Source organism: Theropithecus gelada, chromosome 3, assembly GCF_003255815.1.
Source record: "Theropithecus gelada isolate Dixy chromosome 3, Tgel_1.0, whole genome shotgun sequence".
Classification (NCBI taxonomy): domain Eukaryota; kingdom Metazoa; phylum Chordata; class Mammalia; order Primates; family Cercopithecidae; genus Theropithecus; species Theropithecus gelada.
Window position 1 is genome coordinate 75,595,990 of NC_037670.1, and position 23,221 is coordinate 75,619,210.

Sequence of the window (23,221 nt, forward strand, 5' to 3'; positions counted from 1 at the left end):
GGAGTGCAATGGCACGATCTCAGCTTACCGCAAGCTCTGCCTCCCAGGTTCAAGCGATTCTCCTGCCTCATCCTCCCGAGTAGCTGGGATTACAGGCATGTGCCACTACGCCCGGCTAATTTTGTATTTTTAGTAGAGACGGGGTTTCTCCATGTTGGTCAGGCTGGTCTCAAACTCCCGACCTCAGGTCATCTGCCCACCTCAGCCTCTCAAAGTGCTGGGATTATAGGTGTGAGCCACCGTGCCCGGCCCGAGTCACAGCGTTTTCAATGTGAGTGAACCAGGATTAACATCCAGGCCAACAACTGACCCCAGAGACCTCATACAAGTCTGTGCTTTTCTGGGAATAAGGACCCCAGGCCGGGAGAAAAAGGCCGAGCCTAATGGTATTCCGTGTGAGGCAGCCATGTGGCATTGCATTATGCATCAGAATGACTAATTCTGTGTATGAGGGTTGTCAGGTGAAACCCAGTGGAGGCACAGCCCAGAGTTCTGCAGGGGCCTTCACTGATAATGTGATGCAATCAAATTTCTTAGGGGTAGCAGTTAGAGCTCTGCTGTTGCTGGAGAGAGGGCTGGAGAAAGAAGTTTCACATATTGTTTTTTGATCAGCAGGTTTGGAAACTTTGAATGTTTGGCTCACAGGATGGTGGAAATGCTCCAGCACTTCCTGTGGCCTCTAGTCTGGGTTCTGCGATAGGGAACTGAGCTCGAGCCTTGCCTCCTCACTGGGGACTGTCTGCACACATCACCGAGTGACAGGGCTTGCTGGGAGGAAGGGAGCAGCCACTGGCATTACAACAGCTGAAAAGGAATTTGAAAAGCAAATATCCAGAAAACCAGAACAAGGGAGGAAGTGTGTGCATTAGTTTGCAAAATGATGAACTTTCCAGTTGAAATGCTGATTCCCAAAGTGCAAGAGAGCTTGGAGTGAAGGAAAGAGAGCTAGTGGCTCAGCTCAGGTCTCATCCTGTTTTTGAAAGATTTTTTCCAGGAGGAAAAGGAATCTGGAATAGACCCTGCTCTCACCTCTCAGCAGCTCCCTTTCTATTTCTGTCCAGTGGGAACAAATGAATAGCTGCTGCTTGAAGAAATGCCGGAAGGTTTTCTGTGCAAGGAATTCTGGATTTTAAAAATGCATCACTGGCTTGAGTAATCCTTCACATTTGTAATTTTAATCTCTGAATTTGGTTTTAAGGAAAGAGTGGTTCATTTATTAATTCACTTGTCTGAAAAATATCGAGCTGCTCTTTACCATGCTGTCTGATCAGGTCTGGAGCAACAGAGATGAATAAGATATGAGGCCTACCCTCAGGGAACTCATATAAACAAATAAGATAAGGTGTGGAAAAGTGCTCTGGTAGGTCATTGTAAGCACCTAAGAAGACAGATTCAGGGCAGTTACTTCTAGCACAGGAGGCTGTGAGGTAAGGGAAATCTTTAATAGGAGCTGGCGCGTGAGATAGGCATTGAAATCTAGGTGGCAATTTTTGAAGCAGACCCAAGGGAAGGAAAGGACATTGGAAGTACAGAGAACATTATGAACAAAGACAGGGTGAAAGCGAGAGGTGAAGCTGGCTGGGCTTCTGGGTCGAGTGGGGACTTGGAGAACTTTTGTGTCTAGCTAAAGGATTGTAAATGCACCAATCAGCACTGTCAAAACGGACCAGTCAGCTCTCTGTAAAATGGACCAATCAGTTCTCTGTAAAATGGACCAATCAGCTCTCTGTAAAATGGACCAATCAGCAGGATGTGGGTGGGGCCAGATAAGGGAATAAAAGCAGGCCACGCTGCATTAGCAGCTGCAACTGGGGTCACATTTGGCTGTGTGGAGGTGTGGGTCTTTTGCTCATTACAGTAAATCTTGCCGCTGCTGGCTGTTTGGGTTCGCACTGCTTTTATAGGCTGTGATACTCACGGTGAAGGTCTGCAGCTTCACTCGTGAAGCCACCGATACCACGGGAGGAAAGAAGGACTCCAGACGTGCCACGTTTAAGAGCTGTAACAGTCACGGCAAAGGTCTGCAGCTTCACTCCCGAAGCCAGCGAGACCGCGGACCCACCAGTAGGAAGAAACTCCAGACACATCTGAACAGCTGAAGGAACAAACTCTGGAAATACCATCTTTAAGAACTATAACACTGACCGCGAGGGTGTGCGGCTTCATTTTTGAAGTCAGCCAGACCAAGAACCCACCAATTCTGGACACAGAGGACCTTGGCAGGCTCAGGAAATGGCAAGCCATTTATGAATTGAGAAGAGATACTGCAAACATTTGTCTCAAGTTCTCTAGTCCTTCACCCAGACCATAGCTAGCTGGAGGATTATCCTGATTTAGGCTGGGGGTTCCTTCTTCACGCAGGGCCACCAGCAGCTGCCGCAAATTGATCATTGACAGTCTTAAGGTAGAACCAGTTTTCCATGTCTGACTTACAAAGCCATTGCAAGTGCGTGGGGTTTGGGGAGCAGGGACTCGTTGGGTGGGGGAAGATGCACCGGTGGTACCTGGATGCAGGCTGTGAAAGGTTTATATCCTAGAGGTCCCAAGTCACCATCTACAGATTTAAAACAGGAAATGAGATGTTCAAATGATTACAAATGCAAGTATTCTGTTTCTTTTACTATTTATCATTCTGTTGCTTTGCACAGTAGAAGCTGCAGTTAATAGAATTTTTACTGTTCTCTGTCAGTTGGAAAGAGTTACTCAAAAGAATTGGGCTACTTTCCTGGAGACGAGCCCATAGATGCAGGTGATGATAATTCAATACGGGACTAACGGAAAGTTTTCTCTGCCGCTTTCCATTACATTCCTGGCTAAGTCTATTCAGCGATTCTTTCTTTCTGAGCAGCCGAGGAGGCAAATAGTCTCCAAGTATGGCCTATGAGAAACCTATGCCACAAGATATTTTATAAAAAAAAAAGTTTCCTGGACCAGATACATTTGGGAAATACTGTAGATTGCATATGGACATTTCATAGAACACGTGTTACATTAAAGTCCCTGAGAAGTCTGCAGTAAAGGAAACTATTTCAAAAGAATGGCATAGAGCCCAGCTTATGCCTGCAATCCCAGTACTTTGGGAGGCTGTAGCAAGAAGTATCGCTTAAGTTCAGGAGTTCAAGACCCGGTAACATAGTGAGACTTCGTCTCTATTAAAAGAAAATGGCATAGTTGTTACAAACATGAGCTTATCAAATCAGACATGTAGATTACATTCTGGCTGGGTTCCATATGTGGATGTGCAACTTTGGGCAAGATACCTAATGTCTTTACATCTTGGTTTGCTTGTCTGTGAAACAGGCTGGTAATGGTACCTAATTCATAAAATTGTCTTGAAAAGTATATAGTACATGAACTAGTTATTAGATATTATTCCATTCAGTGTTTTCGAAGAATCCTCTTTTTGCATTGCATTTATAAATAACTCAGAGAAGCGGTGCTGTGTGGGAAATGCCAGAGTAAAACTAGTGCAGTCCATGTGTGACTTCTGGTAGCAGTCCCGCAGAGGAAAGGCAGAGCCTAGGTGCTAAGCGCTAGGTCACAGATGTGGACTTGCAGCTATATGAAGCTCTAGAATTGGGGAGCAAAAGATCATTTCCTCTTGATTGCAAGGTTAGAGTGTGTAACTTCATTCTGTTTTGCCTTCCAGTCATTTAATGACAAGTTTGGCACTCAGGGCAGTAAACAGATATGGTTAGGTTGATGTATTAGGAGTTTTTCAATTGTAAGTGACAGAAACTGAACTCAAGCTTACTTAGCATAATGAGGAATTCATTAGTTTGTCTATCTAGGAAGGATATTAGGGTAGTTCAGAGAACTTAAGGAAAAGTGAAGGAAAACTCGACAGAAACTGAACATAGCTAGGCGTCCTGTCCTTGTTCCCTTTTGAATGTTTTCCTCTTGACTTGTCTTAGCTTCTCCTTGCCTCATTCTTTCCTGTTGCGGATGACTTTCCCCATAGAACATGGCTGCAGCTTCAGCTTCATCCCCAGCAGAGCAAGAACTCCTGGCCTCGAGTGATCCCCCCGCCTCGTCCCCACAAGTGCTAGGATTACAGGCGCGAGCGACTGTGCCCAGCTAGCAAATAAATTTATGAGATCCTTATTAAGGGTATTTATACTAGGTTGGATGACGTTTATTGTAAATTTTTTTTCAGATTGTTATTCGTCTTTAAATTTTTAAAATACATACTTCAATATATAAAAATTACACAGGGGTCACACTAATCCTCTCTGTTGTTCCAGTTTTAGTATATATGCTGCTGAAGCGAACACTCTCAATTTTTATGAAGGTTTTTGGAATTCAGAAGTTTTTAAGCTTCTTTGTATCAAATCATCAGGCTCTTCTTTGACGCATTCTGTCTTTGGTGGTTTATTCGATTGCTAGGGCTGACATTAAAAAAGTACCACAGTCGCGGGGGCTTAACTAACAGAAAAGGGTTTTCTCACTGTTGTGGAAGCTGAAGTCAGAGATCAGAGTGTTATCAGTGTTGGTTCCTTCTGAGGGCTTTCTCCTTGGCTTACAGATGGCTGTCTTCTCCCTGTGTCCTCAGATGATCTTCCCTCTGTACCTTCTGTGTTCAAATTTCCTCCTCTTATAAGGATAACAGACAAACACACTGTGTTAGGGCCCGGCCTGAAGACCTCATTTTACCTTACTACTTTCAGGGTCCTGTCTCCAAATACAGCCACATTCTGAGGTACTGGGAGTTAGGATTTGAACATACAAATTTTGAAGGGGGACACAATTCACCTTTAACAGTTCTCATACTAAAGAGGCGTCTATCGCCCTGAGAGGGTTTAAGGATTTGAAGGAAGTCATTTAAACTAGCTAATATTTAGGATCTTCATTAATTTACTGCAAATAACACCTGTCAGTCAGGGCTGTGAAGAAGAGTGAGTAAAGTGTGTGTCTACGGTGCCCAGCCGCATGCCTGCTCTGGGCTCCTGCCCGCCACTCCTTCTGGCAGCTGTCCCCTAGCCTCCATGATGTCAATGCCAGACACTGGGAAAGCAAAGATTTTTCTCTGCAAGTTTCCATTATATTGCAAGCCAACCGTAGCCAATAGCACATTTCCCCACCTGTCAAGTGAATGGGCTGAATTGTTGCTAAGATTAGCATACATAGCTTTTGTCAACAGCGTATACAGAAAATGAAATACTGAGCCTCCACACGCGATTCCCTTTTCTGTTTATTCTCTTTCTGCTGAGTGCTTGTATGTTCTGTTCTGAACACACCGTGTTCCCTCATTTCTGAAGCTGCAAACTTCCTCTTTGGCCCTGGGCTGTTTTCCGAATGGCCATCAGGTCCCTGATACAGGAACCTGAAATGACACCCGCGCCATGTACCCATCCATCCAGACCCTCCAGTGTAGGGCAGATTGGGGGACATGTGCCCACCACTGCTGCTCCCATGGGAAACAAAGACTGGCTTCAGCAAACCCGGACACTCGTAACATCCTGAATGTCTGCTGACAGCACCATTGGCTTCATGTATTCTTTGACCTAGACACCAAAGGTATTGAGAATTTCAGTCTGTTTGGCATAAGAAGGATGGTAGCACAAAGAAGAGAGGAGCAAAACTTTTACCCAAAGCCTATTTCAGTGGCCCCTGCTGAGGTTCAGTGTACCATACAGGGCAGTGTTGTGAAGACTAGGCCGGGTGCGGTGGCTCATGCCTGTGATCCCAGTACTTTGGAAGGCCGAGGCAGGTGGATCACCTGAGGTCAGGAGTTCGAGACCAGCCTGGCCAACACGGTGAAACCCCGTCTCTACTAAAAATACAAAAATTAGCCAGGCAGGGTGGTGCCTGCTTGTAATCTCAACTACTCGGGAGGCTGAGGCAGGAGAATTGCTTGAACCCGGGGGGCGGAGGTTGCAGTGAGCTGAGATTGCGCCACTGCACTCCAGCCTGGGCGATAGTGTGAGACTTTGTCTCAAAAAAAAAAAAAAAAAAAAAGTGAAGACTAGAGGGCTCTAGGAAGACAGCAGGGCCAAGAGGGAAGGCTGCTTTCAGTGGATGCGCCTCCTGAAGCCCTTTCCCTTTCTGACTAACGTAATGCAAGAGGAAAATGTGGTTTATGTCTTTTTCTATCAGAGACAACTCAACATTAAAAATATGAGATGAACAGCTCCCTTCCCACTATCCCCATCATCATTATAAACCCATTATCCATCATCAGTGGATAATGACTGTTAGCGGGGCAGAGGACAGCTTTCCTGGGGAGGAAGGAAGGGGTTGAGGAGTGGAAGCAGATCGTTTCTCCAGCTGTTTGGTGTTTATCACCCATTGATCTGCCCTGGCCTCCACTGGCCCATCTGTTGGGCTTGTGAGTGCAGTGGGGGAGGGGACACACGGTTCACCAGGGCAAGTGTGTTCGTTTCCCCAACACACAGCTTCTGCAGGAATGGCCTTACAGGCTTAATTTTTTTCTCAGTAGGGTTCACTGTGCAACAGAAAGACTAGAAAGAGCATTAAAGGGTTCAAAGCCATTGCAGGCACCCAAAACTAAAACCAAATGGGAAACTCAGAAAAAACAAAAGTGATCAGATATTTGGGAGCCTTGTGGAACCCAAAGAATTAATTATGCTGTATGGAAAAACCTGTAGACATGTAACATCTTTAAGAGACTACAGCAAGAGGTGCGTTGAACTTCGGGCATAGAACAATGTGTAGAGAGATGAGCTTCTAGGTGGGAATCAAAGTGATTTCTCTCCGTTGTCTTCAAAATGCCACCCAAAGCTAGGGAGACATTTAGTAGAAGAGTGGGCTTGTTCATGGGTGATAGAGTCAGATGTTAACTGCTATGCAGACTTCAGTACCTAACTCTAGAATAAGAAGTGATTCCTCTTTCTCATTTAATTCACTCAACTATAAACATGCCATTTAATGTGCATATCGAGGTGGTAGAATCTTAGTATTAAACATGAAACAATTCCCATATTTTTGGAATGGAATAAAGTCAAGCCAGCAGGCAAGCGGGAACAGCATTCTCCGCCCATTCTTTACCCACCTCCTGGGATTTGATAGTGACTTTGGAAGGCATAATGATTAGAATGTCTAGCCACCTGCCTAGACTTCCCTTTTGTTTCTCCGTTTAATGGTTCTTAAATTTTAGTTTGTATAAGCATTATTATACCTGGCTGTCTACACAACTTCTTGTAACTTGTATTTTACTGGGCAATTTAAGTAATACTAGGTTATCTACTTTGGTAATTTTGACAACACTAGGCTCAGTTGTACTGCTGGTAGCTCTAATGAGATGTTCATTGAGGAGGGGATGCATTCATACAACACCCATGTATTAAAATGCCTGCCTACTGCGGCCCTGAATCTGTAACTGTGAATGCGATGTGGACCTTGCCCTTAGAGTACTCCAGATGTAGTGGGCAGAAGTTGACAAAGGGAGTCCGGTAACCCCAGAGTTGTGCTGGGGGAAACATAGGACACCAGGATGCTCACTTTGTTGGCTGAAGATTTTAGAATGTATTTCCTTCTCAGTTATGTCTCACGAAGAGTTGGGCTTGTGTGTTGATCTTTCCTGGAGAGCCCGATGAGACCGTGTGCCTTGTGTCCATTTCAAGGATGGGGTGTGTTGCCCTGATCGTCGGTAATCTGCCTAGAGGATTTGCTAGCTTGCCACCTGTATTAGTCTGTTTGCATCCTGCTAATAAAGACATCCCAGAGACTGGGTAATTTATAAAGAAGGGGGTTTAATGGACTCACAGTTTCATGTGGATGAAGGGGCGTCACAACCATGGCAGAAGGCTCTTACATGGTAGCAGACAAGAGAGAATGAGAACCAAGCGAGAGGGTGTTCGCCTTGTAAAACCATTAGATCTCATGAGACTTATTCACTACCATAAGAACAGTATGGGGGAAACTTCCCCTGTAATTTAGTTACCTCCCACTGGGTCCCTTCTACGACGCGTGAACATTTGTTGAGACTGAGGGGAAGGGCCTGTTGACCTCTAGAGGGCAGAGGCCAGGGATGCTGCCAGCCATCTTGCAATGCTCAGGGCAGCTCCTACAGCAAGGAAGTATGGCCCCAGCTGCTAATTGTGCCAGGAATGAGAAAGCCCAGGCTAGAAGCTTTCTTCCCTAAATTTCATCAAAAGTAACACTGATTATATATAGAAGCCTTAGGTGCTGTTTCCTAGTGAAGATATAAATTTAAGAGGATAAGGTCTGCACTTCTGATGATAAAATGTGAACTAGATCATCCATTTTGCAATTGTGCGCCTGGCTGTACCCCAGAGTAGCCTTGCTGTGTCCCCCTCCCTTTCCCTTGTGGTTTGTTAATGTTGGGGAAAACTGGTGAGGTCTAATTGGGCTTGGTTAAGTGAATTCCCAAGGGGAAGCCTCCTTGCTCCTTTGCTTTCTCAATGGTTGCTTTGTGTACAGCTCCCCTCTGACTCTCCACTGGAGCCAACGTTATTGTATTCTCACCTGTTCAACAGGTTTTTCCTGAACGGCCTTTGAGAAATAAATACTAGTTAAAAGGGTAGAAAAACAAGCGTGGCCTTTGATTCCTAAAAGGTTAGATGACCTCTTTTGCTGTAATTCTGGATGATTTTATGTACAGGTGGGGGCAAGGTGCTTAAAATGCATTCTTATTTTTATTATTTACTGTCTTAACCCCCAAGATGGTGTATGCTTTCTTTTGAATAGTGTTACCTAAAATTCACAGAGTCTCTCTGCACATTAGAGCCTGCTTTCTTAATTCTTATTCTAGGGTATGTAATTGAACTTGGATCTCGAATTGAAGTAATGTAGCACAGATATAATGCATTGTTCTTAGAGCTCTCAAGTATTCAAAGAGCATACAGACTATGGAGAGGAAGTTGGGAGTACAGATTGTTTGCTTGCATTTGCACATAGCAGACACTATAATTACTTAACAAGTCCCTATTGTTGAATATTCAATTGTTTTCAAGTTTCGAGAATTACAAACAAAACAGAAATTGGCATTGCTGTGGTTAATAATTATTTCTTGAGGATAACATTCTAGAAAATTGAAATTACTCAAAGAGGATGCAAAATTTTAAGGCTTTTCGTATAGTTTGCCAAAGGCCCTCTAGAAAGCTGTGCTGATTTACACTCTGAATAGGCGTGCACGGACACACAGCTTCCTTCTTTAGAAGTCACAAACCAAGAGGTATGGTGGAAGTTGTCCAGGGGGTCAGGAGTATGGAAAACTGAACCTACCAAGGATAACCCCACCGTTCTCTGAACACATTCTCTTCCTATTCTTGCCCTTCACTTCAGCAAGTACCCTGTTTCAGGAACATAACAGGGCATGCTCCTCCCTTGGGGCCTTTGCTCTTGCTGTTGTTTTGGCCTAGAAACTGATTTCTCCAGATGTCCACAGGTCTCCCATCCTCACCTCTCTGATGTCTTTTTTTTTTTTTTTTTTTGAGATAGAGTCTCGGTCTGTTGCCCAAGCTCGTGTGCAGTGGTGCGATCTCGCCCCCTTGCAACCTCTGCCTTCCGGGTTCAAATGATTCTCTTGCCACAGTCTCCCGAGTAGCTGGGATTACAAGCACCACCACGCCTGGCTAATTTTTGTATTTTTTAGTAGAGATGAGGTTTCACCATGTTGGCCAGGCTGGTCTTGAACTCCTGACCACAAGTGATCCACCCGCCTCAGTCTCTCAAAGTGATGAGATTACAGGCGTGAATCACCACATCTGGCCTCAGATGTCTTTACTCAGATGCTGCCTTCTCGGTGAAACTTTCCCTGATTTTCCTGTTTAAAATTGTATTCCTGCCCCTCCCACACTGGTAGAGGCACAGGCTTCAGTTTCCTTCCCTGCTTGATTTTTCTTCATATCCTTTGTTGCTAACTCCCAGATTTGCTGCTCTATATCCCCAGCACAGGGAATAGACCTGGTACTGAGCAGAGGCTCAATAATTATTTGTTGAATGAGTGACTAAACCAGTGCTTTGTAGATTTGCTCTTGCTGGTTACCACTGATTAGCTTCTCAGCAGGCTTCCCTAATCGTCTTTGGTCAAAGGAGTAGCGGTTTTGTTTTGGTTCATTTCCTTTACTTGTCAGCTGCACTGAAGTTAGTTATTTATATAACTGCTGGTGGTGGTGAGAATTCCATTAACTCTGCTATCTCTGTTGTCTCAGTAATGTCCAGCTACTGCTGAGATCTGGGATAGTAACTGACAAGGCTTACTCTGGTCTGATAAAAGACCAAATGCACATGTTTAAGATCTTCATTACAGATACAAATTTCTCAAAAAAGACAAGAGAACCCGATAGAAAAGGGGCAAAGGTTTGGACTGTTCACAAAAAGGGAGCGTGTGTCTTTTCCTCTTTATGTTCAACCTCACAATAAGAGAAATAGAATTTAAAAATAGATTAAGATTTTATTTTTCAACCTGTCAGGTTTGCAAAAATTCATTCTGTTAGTGAGGCTGGGTATAAATAGGCCACATCATACAAGTCCAGTGGAGAGAAATTTGGAAATGGCTATCAATATTAACTGCATCGTGCTTTGACCCAGCAGTTTTACTTCTGTGAATCTATTGTAAGGATGTACCTGCATATGTGCAAAATTAGTTAGACATAAGTTTATGGATCATAGTTTGGTTTATGATAAGTAAACTTAAGAAATCACCCGGTGATCCACAGCAGGGGACTGGTTCATCAAATAGGACACATCCGCACAATGAACTACTATGTAACTGTAAAAAGAATCAGGATGCTCTCTTTGTACTAACATAGAAGGATTTAGAAAATATACTGAAAGAAACAAAAAGAATGCTCCCTTTTGGCCAGGCACGATGGCTCACACCTGCAATCTTAGCACTTTGGGAGGCTGAGGAGGGCGGATCACCTGAGGTCAGTAGTTTGAGATCAGCCTGGCCAACATGGTGAAATGCTGTCTCTACTAAAAATACAAAAATCAGCCATGTGTGGTGGTGTGCGCCTGTAATCCCAGCTACTTGGGAGACTGAGACGGGAGAATCACTTGAATCTGGGAGCTGGAGGTTGTCTTGAGTCAAGATCATGTCCCTGTACTCCAGCCTGGGCAACAGAGGGAGACTGTCTCAAAAAAAAAAAAAAAAAAAAAAATGCTGCCTTTTATATAAAGAAAGTGGAAATGCAATAATGTATTTTTGTATTTGCCTTCTATACTTGAAGAAATTCTGGAGGGATACCTAATCACTTGGATAACTGGAAGGATAAGGAGTGAAAGCAGATATTGGGCCGGCGGGTGACATTGGGAGAAGAGACTCTACACTGTACATCTTTGTACACACAAACACACAAGTTTGTATCACATGATTGTTAACAAAAAAACTAATTTTAAAAAGAAATGGGGCCAGGCCAGGTGGTTCACACCTGTAATCCCAGCACTTTGGGAGGCTGAGGTGGGCAGATCACCTAGAGTTCAAGACCAACCTGGCCAACATGGCAAAACCCTGTCTCTACTAAACATACAAAAATTAGCCAGGCATGGTGGTGGGCCCCTGTTATCTTAGCTACTCGGGAGACTGAGGCAGGAGAATTGCTTGAATTTTGCAGTGGGCCAAAATTGTGCCACTGGGCAACAGAGCCAGACTCTGTCTCAAAAAAAAAAAAAAAAAAGAAAGAAATGGGCTAGCCTGGGAAGAGGCCACAGAGGATAATGGTTGCCTCCTTTGTGTAAGAAGCACGATTCATTCAAGTGAGAATTCAGAGTCTGTTCTGAATGCCATCCAATCCACAGCTGTACATTTTTCTGCCCCGCCCCCCCCACCGAAGGTGCATTGTGGGAACTGACCTTGGCGGGGGAGTATGAGTGTGCATGTGTGTGAGCTCTCAGGGTGTTTCTCCTTCATGATATCCTGGTTGCTATAGTGCGGAGATCTATTTGTGACACGCAGAAAACACTTTAAAGAAACACTGCTTCCTGACCATGACTTCCTGGGCAATCTGTCCTTCCGGAGACTGTTGAGCGCCAGACGTTTACATGCATGTCTGGACAGAGAGTGAGCCTGGCTCATTCAGACCCTGGGCACCATTCGGAGCAGAACTCAGTGGTAAGGAATAGCTTTCTTTCCACTGAAGATTCACACAAGCCGTGCCCCACAGGGCAGCGTCTCCTGGCGGCTTTGACTCAAGGGCGTTGGCACGGGTACCCCCATCTTTCTTCTTTCCTCAGGAGCCCGTCTTACCGTTGGCTGTGCCCCTCATCTCCAGCACCCAGTCACCAAGGGGAGCCGTTTTTCATACCAAACCACCATGAAAACAGGAAGTGATGAAGCAAAATTCACCCTGCATCGGCACTGAGTGACTTCTCTTTCTTTTTCTGTCATTCCTCATTAGGTATAGACACGTGTGGCCGTTTACACTGTAGGATCCCCAGTCCCACTGGCTTTGAACATTTTGGGGGCTTACAATGCCGCCACCTGCGGACATCGTCAAGGTGGCCATAGAATGGCCGGGCGCCTACCCCAAACTCATGGAAATTGATCAGGTTAGTAACGTGACAGCCTTGGGTGTTTATTTTCAGTTTCCTTTCTGTATGGGAATTTTCATAGACTTTGGATAGTTCGCTCTTCTCCCTTTCTTCCTCTAGCTGTGTTGAAAAATCTGTGCAGTAATAGTTGCAATGTAGCTTGATCTCTGTAGCACATATAATAGTGATGGATGGAGTTTTTATACTCTTCCAGCATCCACTTGGATTGTGTCAATGCAGGATTTGTGTCTGAAGCTGGGAAGGAGGTGGGAGGGACAAGTGGATCGGGCCCTGGGCAGTTGACACAGTGGAGGCTGCCCCATCCCTGCCTTGCCATGACACATGAATATGTGCAGATTGTTGGAACACAGGCAAGACAAAACTTAATTTTTAAAATCACTTTTTTCTTCATTTTTTGCAGAAGCAGCGAAATGCACTGATACTTTGTTACATTAATAGTTTTATAATGAAATTAGTATAGAGGGGTTCAGTCTTGGATTTCAGCCAATTGTAATTTTTATTTTTAGTGTAAAATTCACTATGTGTCTAGTGTATTGTCTGCCATGAAGTAAATACTCAACAAATGTTTATTGAATTAAAAAATATCAAGAAGACTTATAAAAGTGGTTTGACCCATAAAGACATCCTTTAACTTGAGTCTTGAGAATTGTATGGTGTGATTCTCATGCACTATTTGATTATAGGTTATCTCGGAATGGTTCATTTTGTCCTCACTTTACTGTAGTCATTCAAGAGCAAATGATTTAAGAAATAAAAGGTTGGGACCTAATATATACTTACGGGTTTTATAATGTATATAATATAGGGTTCTAGATGGCTTTCTACATTTTCAAAATTATAATACCATGGCAACTCCAATCTTTATGTTCTCTATGCTATTTTACGATTATGATTTACAATTTTTTTCCTGATCAGATTTTATTATCTGGTGGCAGATCAATGCAAGAGTTATATGGAATTGTGTGAATCCAAAGGAATCATTAAAATGAATTATACGGGTCAGATCAGAATTAATTGAACTTAAATGTAAGAAAGGATAAATTTTTGGGATTTTTGTCAAAAAAGCTGTCATCAGACCACACATCATTGTCATTTTAACTGCTGTCTGAGGTAGTTTTCTAGTGACTCAAGAAGCAACCTATACAAATAGAGAAGAGTAGAGATGCCTAATAGTTTCGGATACTTTTGAGTCAGGCAACAGACGCTTATCTGCTTTCATGTGTGGTTTGAGATGCTAGTTAAAATTTACCTTAAGAAAATGTTTGGAGATACTTGGTGCAGACTAAATGTAGTTTGGATTAGGTTTGGCCACAGCCTGAGAGACCGATGGCTTCAATGAGATAGAAGTTGGTCTCACACATGTGTAGAGGTCCTGAATGCCCTGCAGTGGCATGCACTCGGGCCCTCTGTCTTGTTGCATTGCCCTTCTCAGTCTGCGGGGCTTTGGATCACATGCTTGGGCATCACCTGAAAGAACATTAGAAATGCAGAATCTCTGGTCTTATTCCAGACCTCCTGACCGAGTCTGCATTTTAACAAGATCCCCAGGGTATCCCTGTGCATAGTTCAATCTGAGACTTGCTGAGCTAGATACCTGGTGCCCAAGCCCGGGTACTCATCAGAACTACCCAGGCACTTACTCGAAATAACTGTTTCCAGTGGTCCCATCTCAAGAGACTCTAATTTAGTGGTTCTGGTAAACTATTTAATTTTGATTCTGCCATGGTCAGTGCAGTTTGAAAACCTCTGCTTTAAGACAGCAGCTCTTAATAGACAGTCCTCCTTACCTGTGAGGTTTATCTGTTTCTTTTGGAATAATTTTAGATTGACAGAAAGCTACAAAGATTGTGTATGCTTACATTTATACCGTTTTTCCAGTTTCCCCTCAGGTTAACATCTTAATCTTGTTACGTTAGTCAAAACTAAGAAATTGACGTTGGTACATTACATTAACATAACTACCAACTTTATTTGGATTTCTTCAGATTTTCCACTAATGTCCTTATTCTGTTTGAGGATCTAATCCAGGGATACCAATTGTCATGTTTCCTCAGTCTCCTTCCATTTTGGACAATTTCTCAGTCTTTCCTTGTTTTTCATGGCCTGATAACTTTGACAAGTACTTGTATGTTGATACAATTTTAAACACACAAAAATTGCAAGGATAGTACAAAGAACTCTGTACCTACTTTTCCAGAACCATTTGATGGAGCCTTGGAAGCACCATCCCCCTTCACCCCTGAACACTCAGTGTGTATGTCCTAATATCGTAACCATTCTCTTACATAATAATCACAGTACATTTCTAAAACCAGAAATAAATTGAATAGTGGTATAATGCTATCGTCAAATTCACAGTTTGTAATCCATATTCAAATTCCATCAGTTGTCCCAATAAGGTCCTCTATAGGGCCTTATTTTCTCTATGGTGTAATATCCCATCCAGGATCATGTAGTATGTTTATTGTCAGATCTCTTTGATCTCCATTGATCTCTAGAAATTTCTCAGTCTTTACCTTTTGTGACCTTGACGTTTTTGTAGAGTACAGGACAGCTGTTTTAGAAAAAGTCTTCAGTTTGGGGTTCTCTTACATATCCTACTGATCAGATTCGAGTTTTGTATTTTTGGCAGAAATGTAGAGAAATGATGTGTCCTTTTTGGCTCATCATATCAAGAGGTACATGATGTTGCATTATCTGATTCTTGGTGATTATTCTGATTTTACAGATGACAAGTGTAAACAATTGCTTAAATTGTAGGCCTCCTGTTAATCACATATGGAAACCTAGACAGACAGTTAGGAACCCAGACTCTTGCCCTGCAGTTGCCGGAATTACAGTGAGACTTATGGAAGTGTTGCTGTCAGATGTTTCTTGATTGAGTCAGAAGTTGGCATGAGAATTAGAAGTATGTTTTCGCGTGGAATGAAGAGTAGAAGAAATGACCATTACTTGGGTTTTCTCCTTACCTTCTGCCTTGTTCAGTAAAGATCACATAACCTGCCTCTCTCTCTCTCATAGCATGTTAGCTTCATTTAGAAAGCTCTTTGCTTCTTTTTAGCCTGGATAGCTGCTATTTCACTAAAAACCATTTCCAAAAGTTGGGTTAAGCACTGCTGCTCTATTGTGTCCCAAAAGTTTGGGTGCCCCTCCACTTACCACATTGTGTTGTGCTTGTCTATCAACTGAACCCAGTGGTCCTCAACCTTGAGTGTGTACAAGAAGCATCCAGTGAACTTATACAATATGCATATACCACCTTGTGCAAAATGCAGCCCCAGCCGCAGAGATTGTGATTCTGTTGGCCAGAGACAGGGCCTTTCTTCTGCATCTGTGAAAAGCACCAGATGAATCTAATCCAAGGGCTTCCACAGTTTGAGAAGCAGTCATTAGACTGGGAACTGCCTGTCTTTGACTGTGGTTTCTCCTTGCCTGGTGAACAGTCCTTAAAATGAAAAGATACTTCATGAATGAATCACTAGGAGGAGGCGCTTCCTGAGTAGTGATTATCTTATCAGGTACTCAGTTCTGCTCAGCCACCCTCCATCAGTGCCTGGAGTTGTCAGAGGGACGTCTGCCCATGATGGACTTGTTTCTCTTCTTTCTAAATATTTAGGAGAAAATTCTGTGTTTCCACTCAGCAGGAAAACCCCCCAGGAGCTTCTTACACATGGGCTTTGCTGTATCACGGGAAGGTCTCAAAAGAATTACCAGCTCACTGGTTCCTGACTCCTGCTCTTGCCTTCACAATGTATTGTTGAATTTCAAGCTTGGGGGGCCACTTGAGGCTGAGGATGTTTGTTGTCTGGATACATCAAGGCTCCTGCATCCACTGTTCTTGTTAACTTATTATGTTCTGAATAATGTATGTGTTTCTCGGTCAAGAGTCTGGAATCCCAAACACTTCGATAAGCAGCATCTAGTAAGAGGCAGTGTGGCAAAAGGGGCAAGTATAGGCTCCAAGGACATTTAAACCTGGATGCGAGCACTTGTTTTAGTTCCTTCAGCTGTTATAACAAAGTACCTTAAACTGGGCACTTTACGAACAACAGAAATTTATTGCTCACAGTTCTGGAGGCTGGGAAGTCAAGATCAAGGCACAGTGGATGTGGTGTGTGATGAGGGCTTGTTCCTCATAGATGGTGCCTTTGTATGTTTCCCCATAGGCAGAAGGGGCGAACAGGCTCTGTCAAGCATGTTTTTATACCACTACCATAGGGGCCAGGTTTCAAACAGGTGAATTTTGGGGAGACACAAACATTCAGACCATAGCAGTCCTGGAGCCCTGCTTTCTGTGAAAGTCTCAGCCTTGTTGAGCCTTAGTCTTTTTGGGATATTAATTTGCTACTTTGATGGTCCTTGTGAAGGTTAAAGAAAACATGTGAAAAGAATGTAGCATGTTGCATAGTTTAGAGTGATTCCTTAATAAAGGCAGCCATTATTGCTGTTAGTTTAAGCAAATTCTCATTAGATTAGAAAATTAGGTACTCTGGTTTTCCTTTTCACCCGCAGTTCCGTTTAAACAGTTGCCCTCTGTTCTCATTCTTTCTCTGACTAACTTTTTACATGTTTAGGAAGGAGACAAAATTAAAAGATAAGTGGGAGGCATCCTCTGGTAATAAAGAGGTGTCCTGACTGGACACATAGCCAGTTTGTGCTATGGAATACTCACTGGCTCCCTAGTACTTTGTGATTTTTTTTTTCATCTTGGCCGCTCACCATTTCTGAGCAGCAGCTTTTCTGTTCCCTGCATAAAGTCTTCAAGCCTCCAGTATTTCCTGTCCCTGCCCTGCCCCCTCAGGCCTTGCTTTTCAAGGAAGACACAGACCAGAAAGCTACCACTTCTGTCTTTGCCTTAGAACTTGTCTGCCTGCATATTTGCATGGCACCACAGACTACCTGATGCCTTTGTCTCATGCCTTCCTGTTTTGTTTTGCTGCTTCTACTGCCAGCAGAGGAGGGAAGAGGTGGTCCCAATTTGTTTCCAGTGCTTTCAGCTTATCCCAGTCCCCAATGCTCCACATAGATTTTAGCCCATCCTTTCCAACTTACCTGGGCTTTGTCCCATCCATGTTCTCTTCTCTTGTTCTTTTCTTCTTCTCTGTCTTCAACAGTGAACTCTTCTGTTCTTACCTTGGAAAATCCTCCCCTTGACCTAGTAACTCTCTCTTGGTAGTATTTTATTCTGTTTTTCCATTCCAAGCTTATTTAAATGTTTCCAGTATATGCCATCGATGTTGTTCCATGCTTATTTTAATCTTTGCACGAACAACAGTTTACCTCTTTACTGGGCTCCCCTTTTTGGTGGCACCTCTGCCTTGGTTGTCCTCACCCTCTCGGTTACACTCAGCCAAGTTGCTCATTCTCATCTTCTTGAAACTCTCCCTCCCATCCTCTAGCTTCAGTGCCTGAGATTCTTCCTCCTTGTTTGATTCATCTGGGATTGTTTCCTTCCTGGTTCCTCTTCTTTCTAGATCAGTTCCAGCCTCAGTGCGAAGCCCTCTGGTCTGTGTGTTCACTGTCGACACTTTTTGTCTTAGAGTCCATGTTCACTCATGATGTTAAAGTTTCACCTCTGCCTACATACATAACAGCAGTTCCCGTCACCAGCGTGGCCTGCCAGCTAATCACTAGTTTCATTTCTTTGTTGGGTGGATATATGATTCCCCTCTCTAACTTCTAACTTCAGTTGTCTACAGAACAGACAGATGGTTAATGAAACTGCCCACATGTTAACCTGAAGAAAGAGGTCTCACAGGTGTTACCAACTTTTGGAGGTTATATCATGTAGAGAAGGGACCATTAGATATGTTCTTTTTTTTATTTTTTTTCCTTGACACAGGTTCTCACTGTGTCACCCAGGCTGGAGTACAATAGTTCAATCAAAGCTCACTGCAACCTCTAATTCTGGGCTCAAGAGATCCTCCTGCCTCAGCCTCTTGAGTAGCTGGGATTACAGGTGTGCACCACCGTGACTGGCTAATCTTTGTATTTTTAGTAGTGATGGGGTTTTGCCATATTGCCCAGGCTGGTCTCGAACTCCTGGACTTAAACGATCCTCCCACCTCAGCCTCCCAAAGTGCTGGGATTACAGTCCATTAGCCACCACACCCTGCCTAGATGTGTTCTTCATGGCCCAAGTGTAGGAACTCCATCCTATTTGTACTAGGAGAGAGATTCCACTTTTGCTCAAGAAAAGCCAGCGCGGGCCATCTCAGCAGGTGAGGGGATCCATCATCTCTACTAAGTGTGCATCAGAAAAATGCTTGGAGAAGAGGTTGTGAGCATATTCAGGCCCAAAAAGGGCAATGGGAAGAGATACATAGTTTTCAACCTTAGTTCTGCTTCTCAAATGGCTTGGGGCAGAGGGGTGGCTGCCGGGGGCTTCTGGGCACTCCTCACTCACTCCTGCTGCAGTACCTTTGTATTGTCTCATTTTCATTTGTGGATGATTTGGGGAAAGATTTTGTTTGAAAAAAGTTTATCAGTTTTAAAAAATAGACATGGATGATTCTTGAGCTTTCTGGTGTTCTGAGACTTTAGTCAGATTCTTTAGGGTGACTTTGTATCCTTCCATATATTTCGTAAGCATTACCCCTGGGCCAAGGTAGTGTCTGCAGGCACTGTATGTGATTCCCAGGTACCCTTCCATTTTGTAGAAGCTGCTTCTTCAGACACTTGTTCCCGCACATCCACGGTCTTTTTTCATTTCTTGCCGTTTCCTTCTAAAAGTATGCCACCTTTAATGCCCCCTGCCTTCTCCCAGCTCTCCACTGCTTTAAATCCTGGCTTTGCTAAGCACTGCAGAGAGCCTCCTTTGTACTCAAACGTTTTCTGATCACATTATAATGCAGTCTTTTCTCCAGCTTTCTAATTTCTTATACCATTTTCTTTGCCTGTAGCTTTTATTTGCAGTTAATACATTTCACACATAACGTAATTCACATTTTTCTTTTTTCGTGCTCACTTCTCTTGAAATAGATTATAAGCTCTTGGAGGTCATCCTGTGGCTTACATACATTTGTATCCTTTGGTTCATCACATTGATCTCCATTACTGTGTATCTACAATAGGTTTTAATTCTGAACAGTGAAGATAAGAATAAAACACTGGTGGTCCTCATTCTCCAAACAGAAAAATTATAACATCTCCCCTACCCCAGTATATTGGGAGGGGGTTAGTTCCCTAAAAGAAACACAGATGCATGTATTTTAGGTAAGTGCGATTGCCTGCAGTTTTTCAACTACCATATTTCTATTGCATATTTAAGATATAATTCCATATGCATAAATTTGATTTACACGAGACTTTGAAAATCTCATTGAGTAAAACCCATTGGAATTTTTGTACTTTACATGGAGTTTTGCTCATTAGTAGTAGTAGTAATAATAGCGCCACACACTATGTGGCAGGCAGCAGAAGGCCTTGCATGTGGTATTTCATCACCTTACTACAGCCTTCAAGATTGACTTAGGCTCCCTACTTCATAATTATTCAAAGGTTCATTAACTTGCCCAAGATTACTCAGTTAGGAAGGTACTGATTTGAATCTAGCACTGTATGACACTAAAACCCAGGCAGTTTTTTGGTTTTATTCTTGTTGTTAAGGCAGAGTTTTGCTCTTACTGCCCCGGCTGGAGTTCTATGGTGCAATTCTGGCTCACTGCAACTTCCGTCTCCTGGATTCAAGCAATTCTCCTGCCTCAGCCTCCTAAGTAGCTGGGATTACAGGTGCCCGCCACCATGCCTGGCTAATTTTTGTATTTTTAGTAGAGTCACAGTTTCATCATGTTGGCCAGGCTTAGACATTGCCAAATGTCTCTTGGGCGGTGGACTGAGTCTCCTCCTGTTAAGAATGGACTAGGTCAGGGCCTCCTGAGCTTGCTTCTGTATCAGAATCACTTATGAAACATGTTGAAAATACACAGAGGATCATTGTGTAGTGATCCAAGGTTCAGGGATCCTTGTTTTTGTGAAGCTCCCCTGGTGATGTTCATGCTGTTGGAACTACATTTGAAAACATTGCTGTGAAGCCCTTGAAATTTCTCTCTCTCCCTACAGAAGCTACCTTTGGCTCCCGCAGTAACTTTTAGTGAGTCATTTAAAGGTAGTGCCTCAATTTCTCCATGAGGGAAATGGTGCTAAAAATTTTTAGTCTCTCCTTACTTTACAGAGAGTACAAACATAGCTTTAAGAGCTCATTTTGCTCCAGTTAAGAAAGGTGTAAGAAAGACTGTGTGGTACTGCACCACTGCTTTCATACTGTCATAATAGGTGAAGAGATACTGGTAGAGGAATAGTCATCCTTTGTCTGATTTTTGCAACTTTTGGATTTGGCAATGTAACAGTTACTTCTTAAACTTCCTTTAAAATAAGGTGACTGGGGTACTTCCTTTTCTGGTTTTAGTGAGAGAGTCTGTATAATAACCTCATAAAATCTTAAAAATTTGCCATGTTTTTGAAGAAAAACACAGCAAACATACCTCTCCCTTTAACTGAGCTGAGTTTAATTGAGCAAGAATGAACTCTTCCTTTCTCCTTTTCCTTCTGCAGATGAAATGCAGATTTTTAGTTTGCTCTGTAGGTGGTTGCTGGTGGGGTTCTCTTCTGTCCTACTTCCTTCCACAACACTGTCACTCAGAAGTTTGGGCAACTCAGAACACACCTATTAACTATGTTTTCTTAAGACTTCGTGACTAAGACCGCTGACATTTCTAGAACCTTTTGTGAATGTTACACTTTGTGCTTATTTTCCTGTTAGGTCAGCAGGTTAATTGTGGCAGAGTATCTAAATATGTGAATTTCAGTGTTGAGAAGGAACTCTGGGTACCCAGGAACACAACAGCTTGTACTTCAGGAGTACGTTGACCAATATGCAGTGTGTCAAGAACTCCAAGGAAACGAGAGCAGCCTCCGGCAAATAAAATATGTGCTTTTCTAGTTTCTTGTTCCTAGCTTTCCATCAAATGCATTCATGGGTCAGTGGCATCACCATCATGCTTGACTCCCACCCCCACATACTCCACAGCCCCTCAAATAGCAAGTCCTGTAAAATCAGCCTCCTAAGTGGGCTTGAGTCCATCCATCCTTTTTCCGTCCTAGCTGCCACTGCTCTAGCTTATTTCCCCTAGGTGGCTTCAGTAGCATCACAGCTGGCTGCCAGGCCATGCTTCTTCCTTCCCCTTCAATCCGTTCCCCTAGGCCTAACATTCTGTACTGGCTTCCATTGCACCTAGAATAGAATCCAGACGTCCTTGCTGTGGTTGGCAGGGCCCCGGGCTGCCTCCAGCTCTTGCCAGTGCACTGCCTTGCTTAGTGCCACTGTGGAGTTCCCCAACACCACCATCTGAGTTCTCATCATATGCAAACATTTTCTCCTTTCACAAACACAAATTTATTACCACTTCAAGTCTTTAAAAATGTGATTTTTCTCTTAACTAGAAATTACCCTCCTCAGTTCTCTGCATGTCTAACACCTGTTTATTCTTCCATCCCAGATGGAAGTGTAAGTTCCTTAGACCTTTCTCTAAGGCCTTTTCTGACTCTTCAGACTGGATGAGGGCGCTTGCTGTGTAGAACTTGCAACATCCCACAGGGCTTCACTTGTCAGCATTGTAATCACTGTGTGATGCTCTGCATGGGCCAAGTGTGTCCCCAGCGCCAGCAGAGGGCCTGCACGTGGTAAACTCATAAAGGAGTGTTTGTTGAGTAAAGGAAATAAGTGATATTGATACTTTTTCTGTCTATTGATACAGACAATAATATGTGAACAGGAATGGCTGTGGTGAAGACATTCCTTGCCTCGTCTGCACCACGTATTCTAAATACATTATTACATTTTATAAATACTGACTTTAGGAAAATCTTTGTGTGTCTTTCCATCAAAGCCGTCTGTAGTTAAAAGACAATCAGTGACTTTGAGACAAACCATCTCAAAATGATGATGGATGAATCCTTACTCTGGGAGAAGTTGGTGGTGATCTGTTTGGATTGATCAGCCTCATAATCATGAGATGCTCATAATTTCCGGCTGTCATTTCTTCCTTGACCACCCTGACCTATATAAACAACCATCCATCTGCCTGTCTGCCTTGCTCATCTACATGGCTCTTGTATCTCAAACTCAGCATATTCAAAACAGTCCTTGTTCCTCCCACCTCAAACCCATACAGTTTTGCTTTTCTTCATGTTTTCCTTTTCTTGGTGACAGATGTGAACTACACCCAGTTTGCTCAAGCTGACACCATGTGTCTTGTAGACTCTTTTTTTCTCCCTCATCTTTGTTATCCAATCAGTCATCACAGAAAACTTGTCTACATTTTCTGGTCTTGCTCACATCTGCTGCTGCCACCCTATCTGGACCTCTTCCTTCTGGTCAGTGTGGAGGAGTACAGAGAGCAGGAGAGAGCTTAACATCAGTGTGTGTTGAGTATCCTCAAAGACATCTCTTCAAAAGAGAGAGCATAATATTTACACAAACAGGAGATTATGAGGACAAAGCAAATGGGTATAAATTGTGAACAGGTGTACATGAGAAAGAGCCAACTAGATACCTTATAAGTGAAAAATGCAGTAGTCGCTGGTGGCACAGTGGCTCATGCCTATAATCCCAGCACTTTGGGAGGCTGAGGCGGGCAGATCACGAGGTCAGGAGATTGAGACCATCCTGGCTAACACGGTGAAACCAATCTCTACTAAAAATACAAACTTTGCACTACAAGATCGGATTAGCCGGGCATGGTGG

At 43.3% G+C, this 23,221-nt stretch overlaps 1 protein-coding gene across 4 annotated transcripts in view; it reads left to right on the forward strand.

The window, feature by feature from the left end:
- ELMO1 (engulfment and cell motility 1) overlaps positions 1-23,221 on the forward strand; it is a 584,323-nt gene that overhangs the window by 94,491 nt on the left and 466,611 nt on the right. For 3 of the 4 annotated variants that reach the window (XM_025378540.1, XM_025378539.1, XM_025378538.1), the window contains one exon: positions 12,324-12,474. In XM_025378540.1, the coding sequence (XP_025234325.1) occupies positions 12,397-12,474 (78 nt within the window). In that variant the 5' untranslated portion in view covers positions 12,324-12,396. Of the gene's footprint in view, positions 1-1,774; positions 2,405-12,323; positions 12,475-23,221 lie in introns of those variants that run through there. The other variant, XM_025378541.1, reaches the window with a different exon arrangement.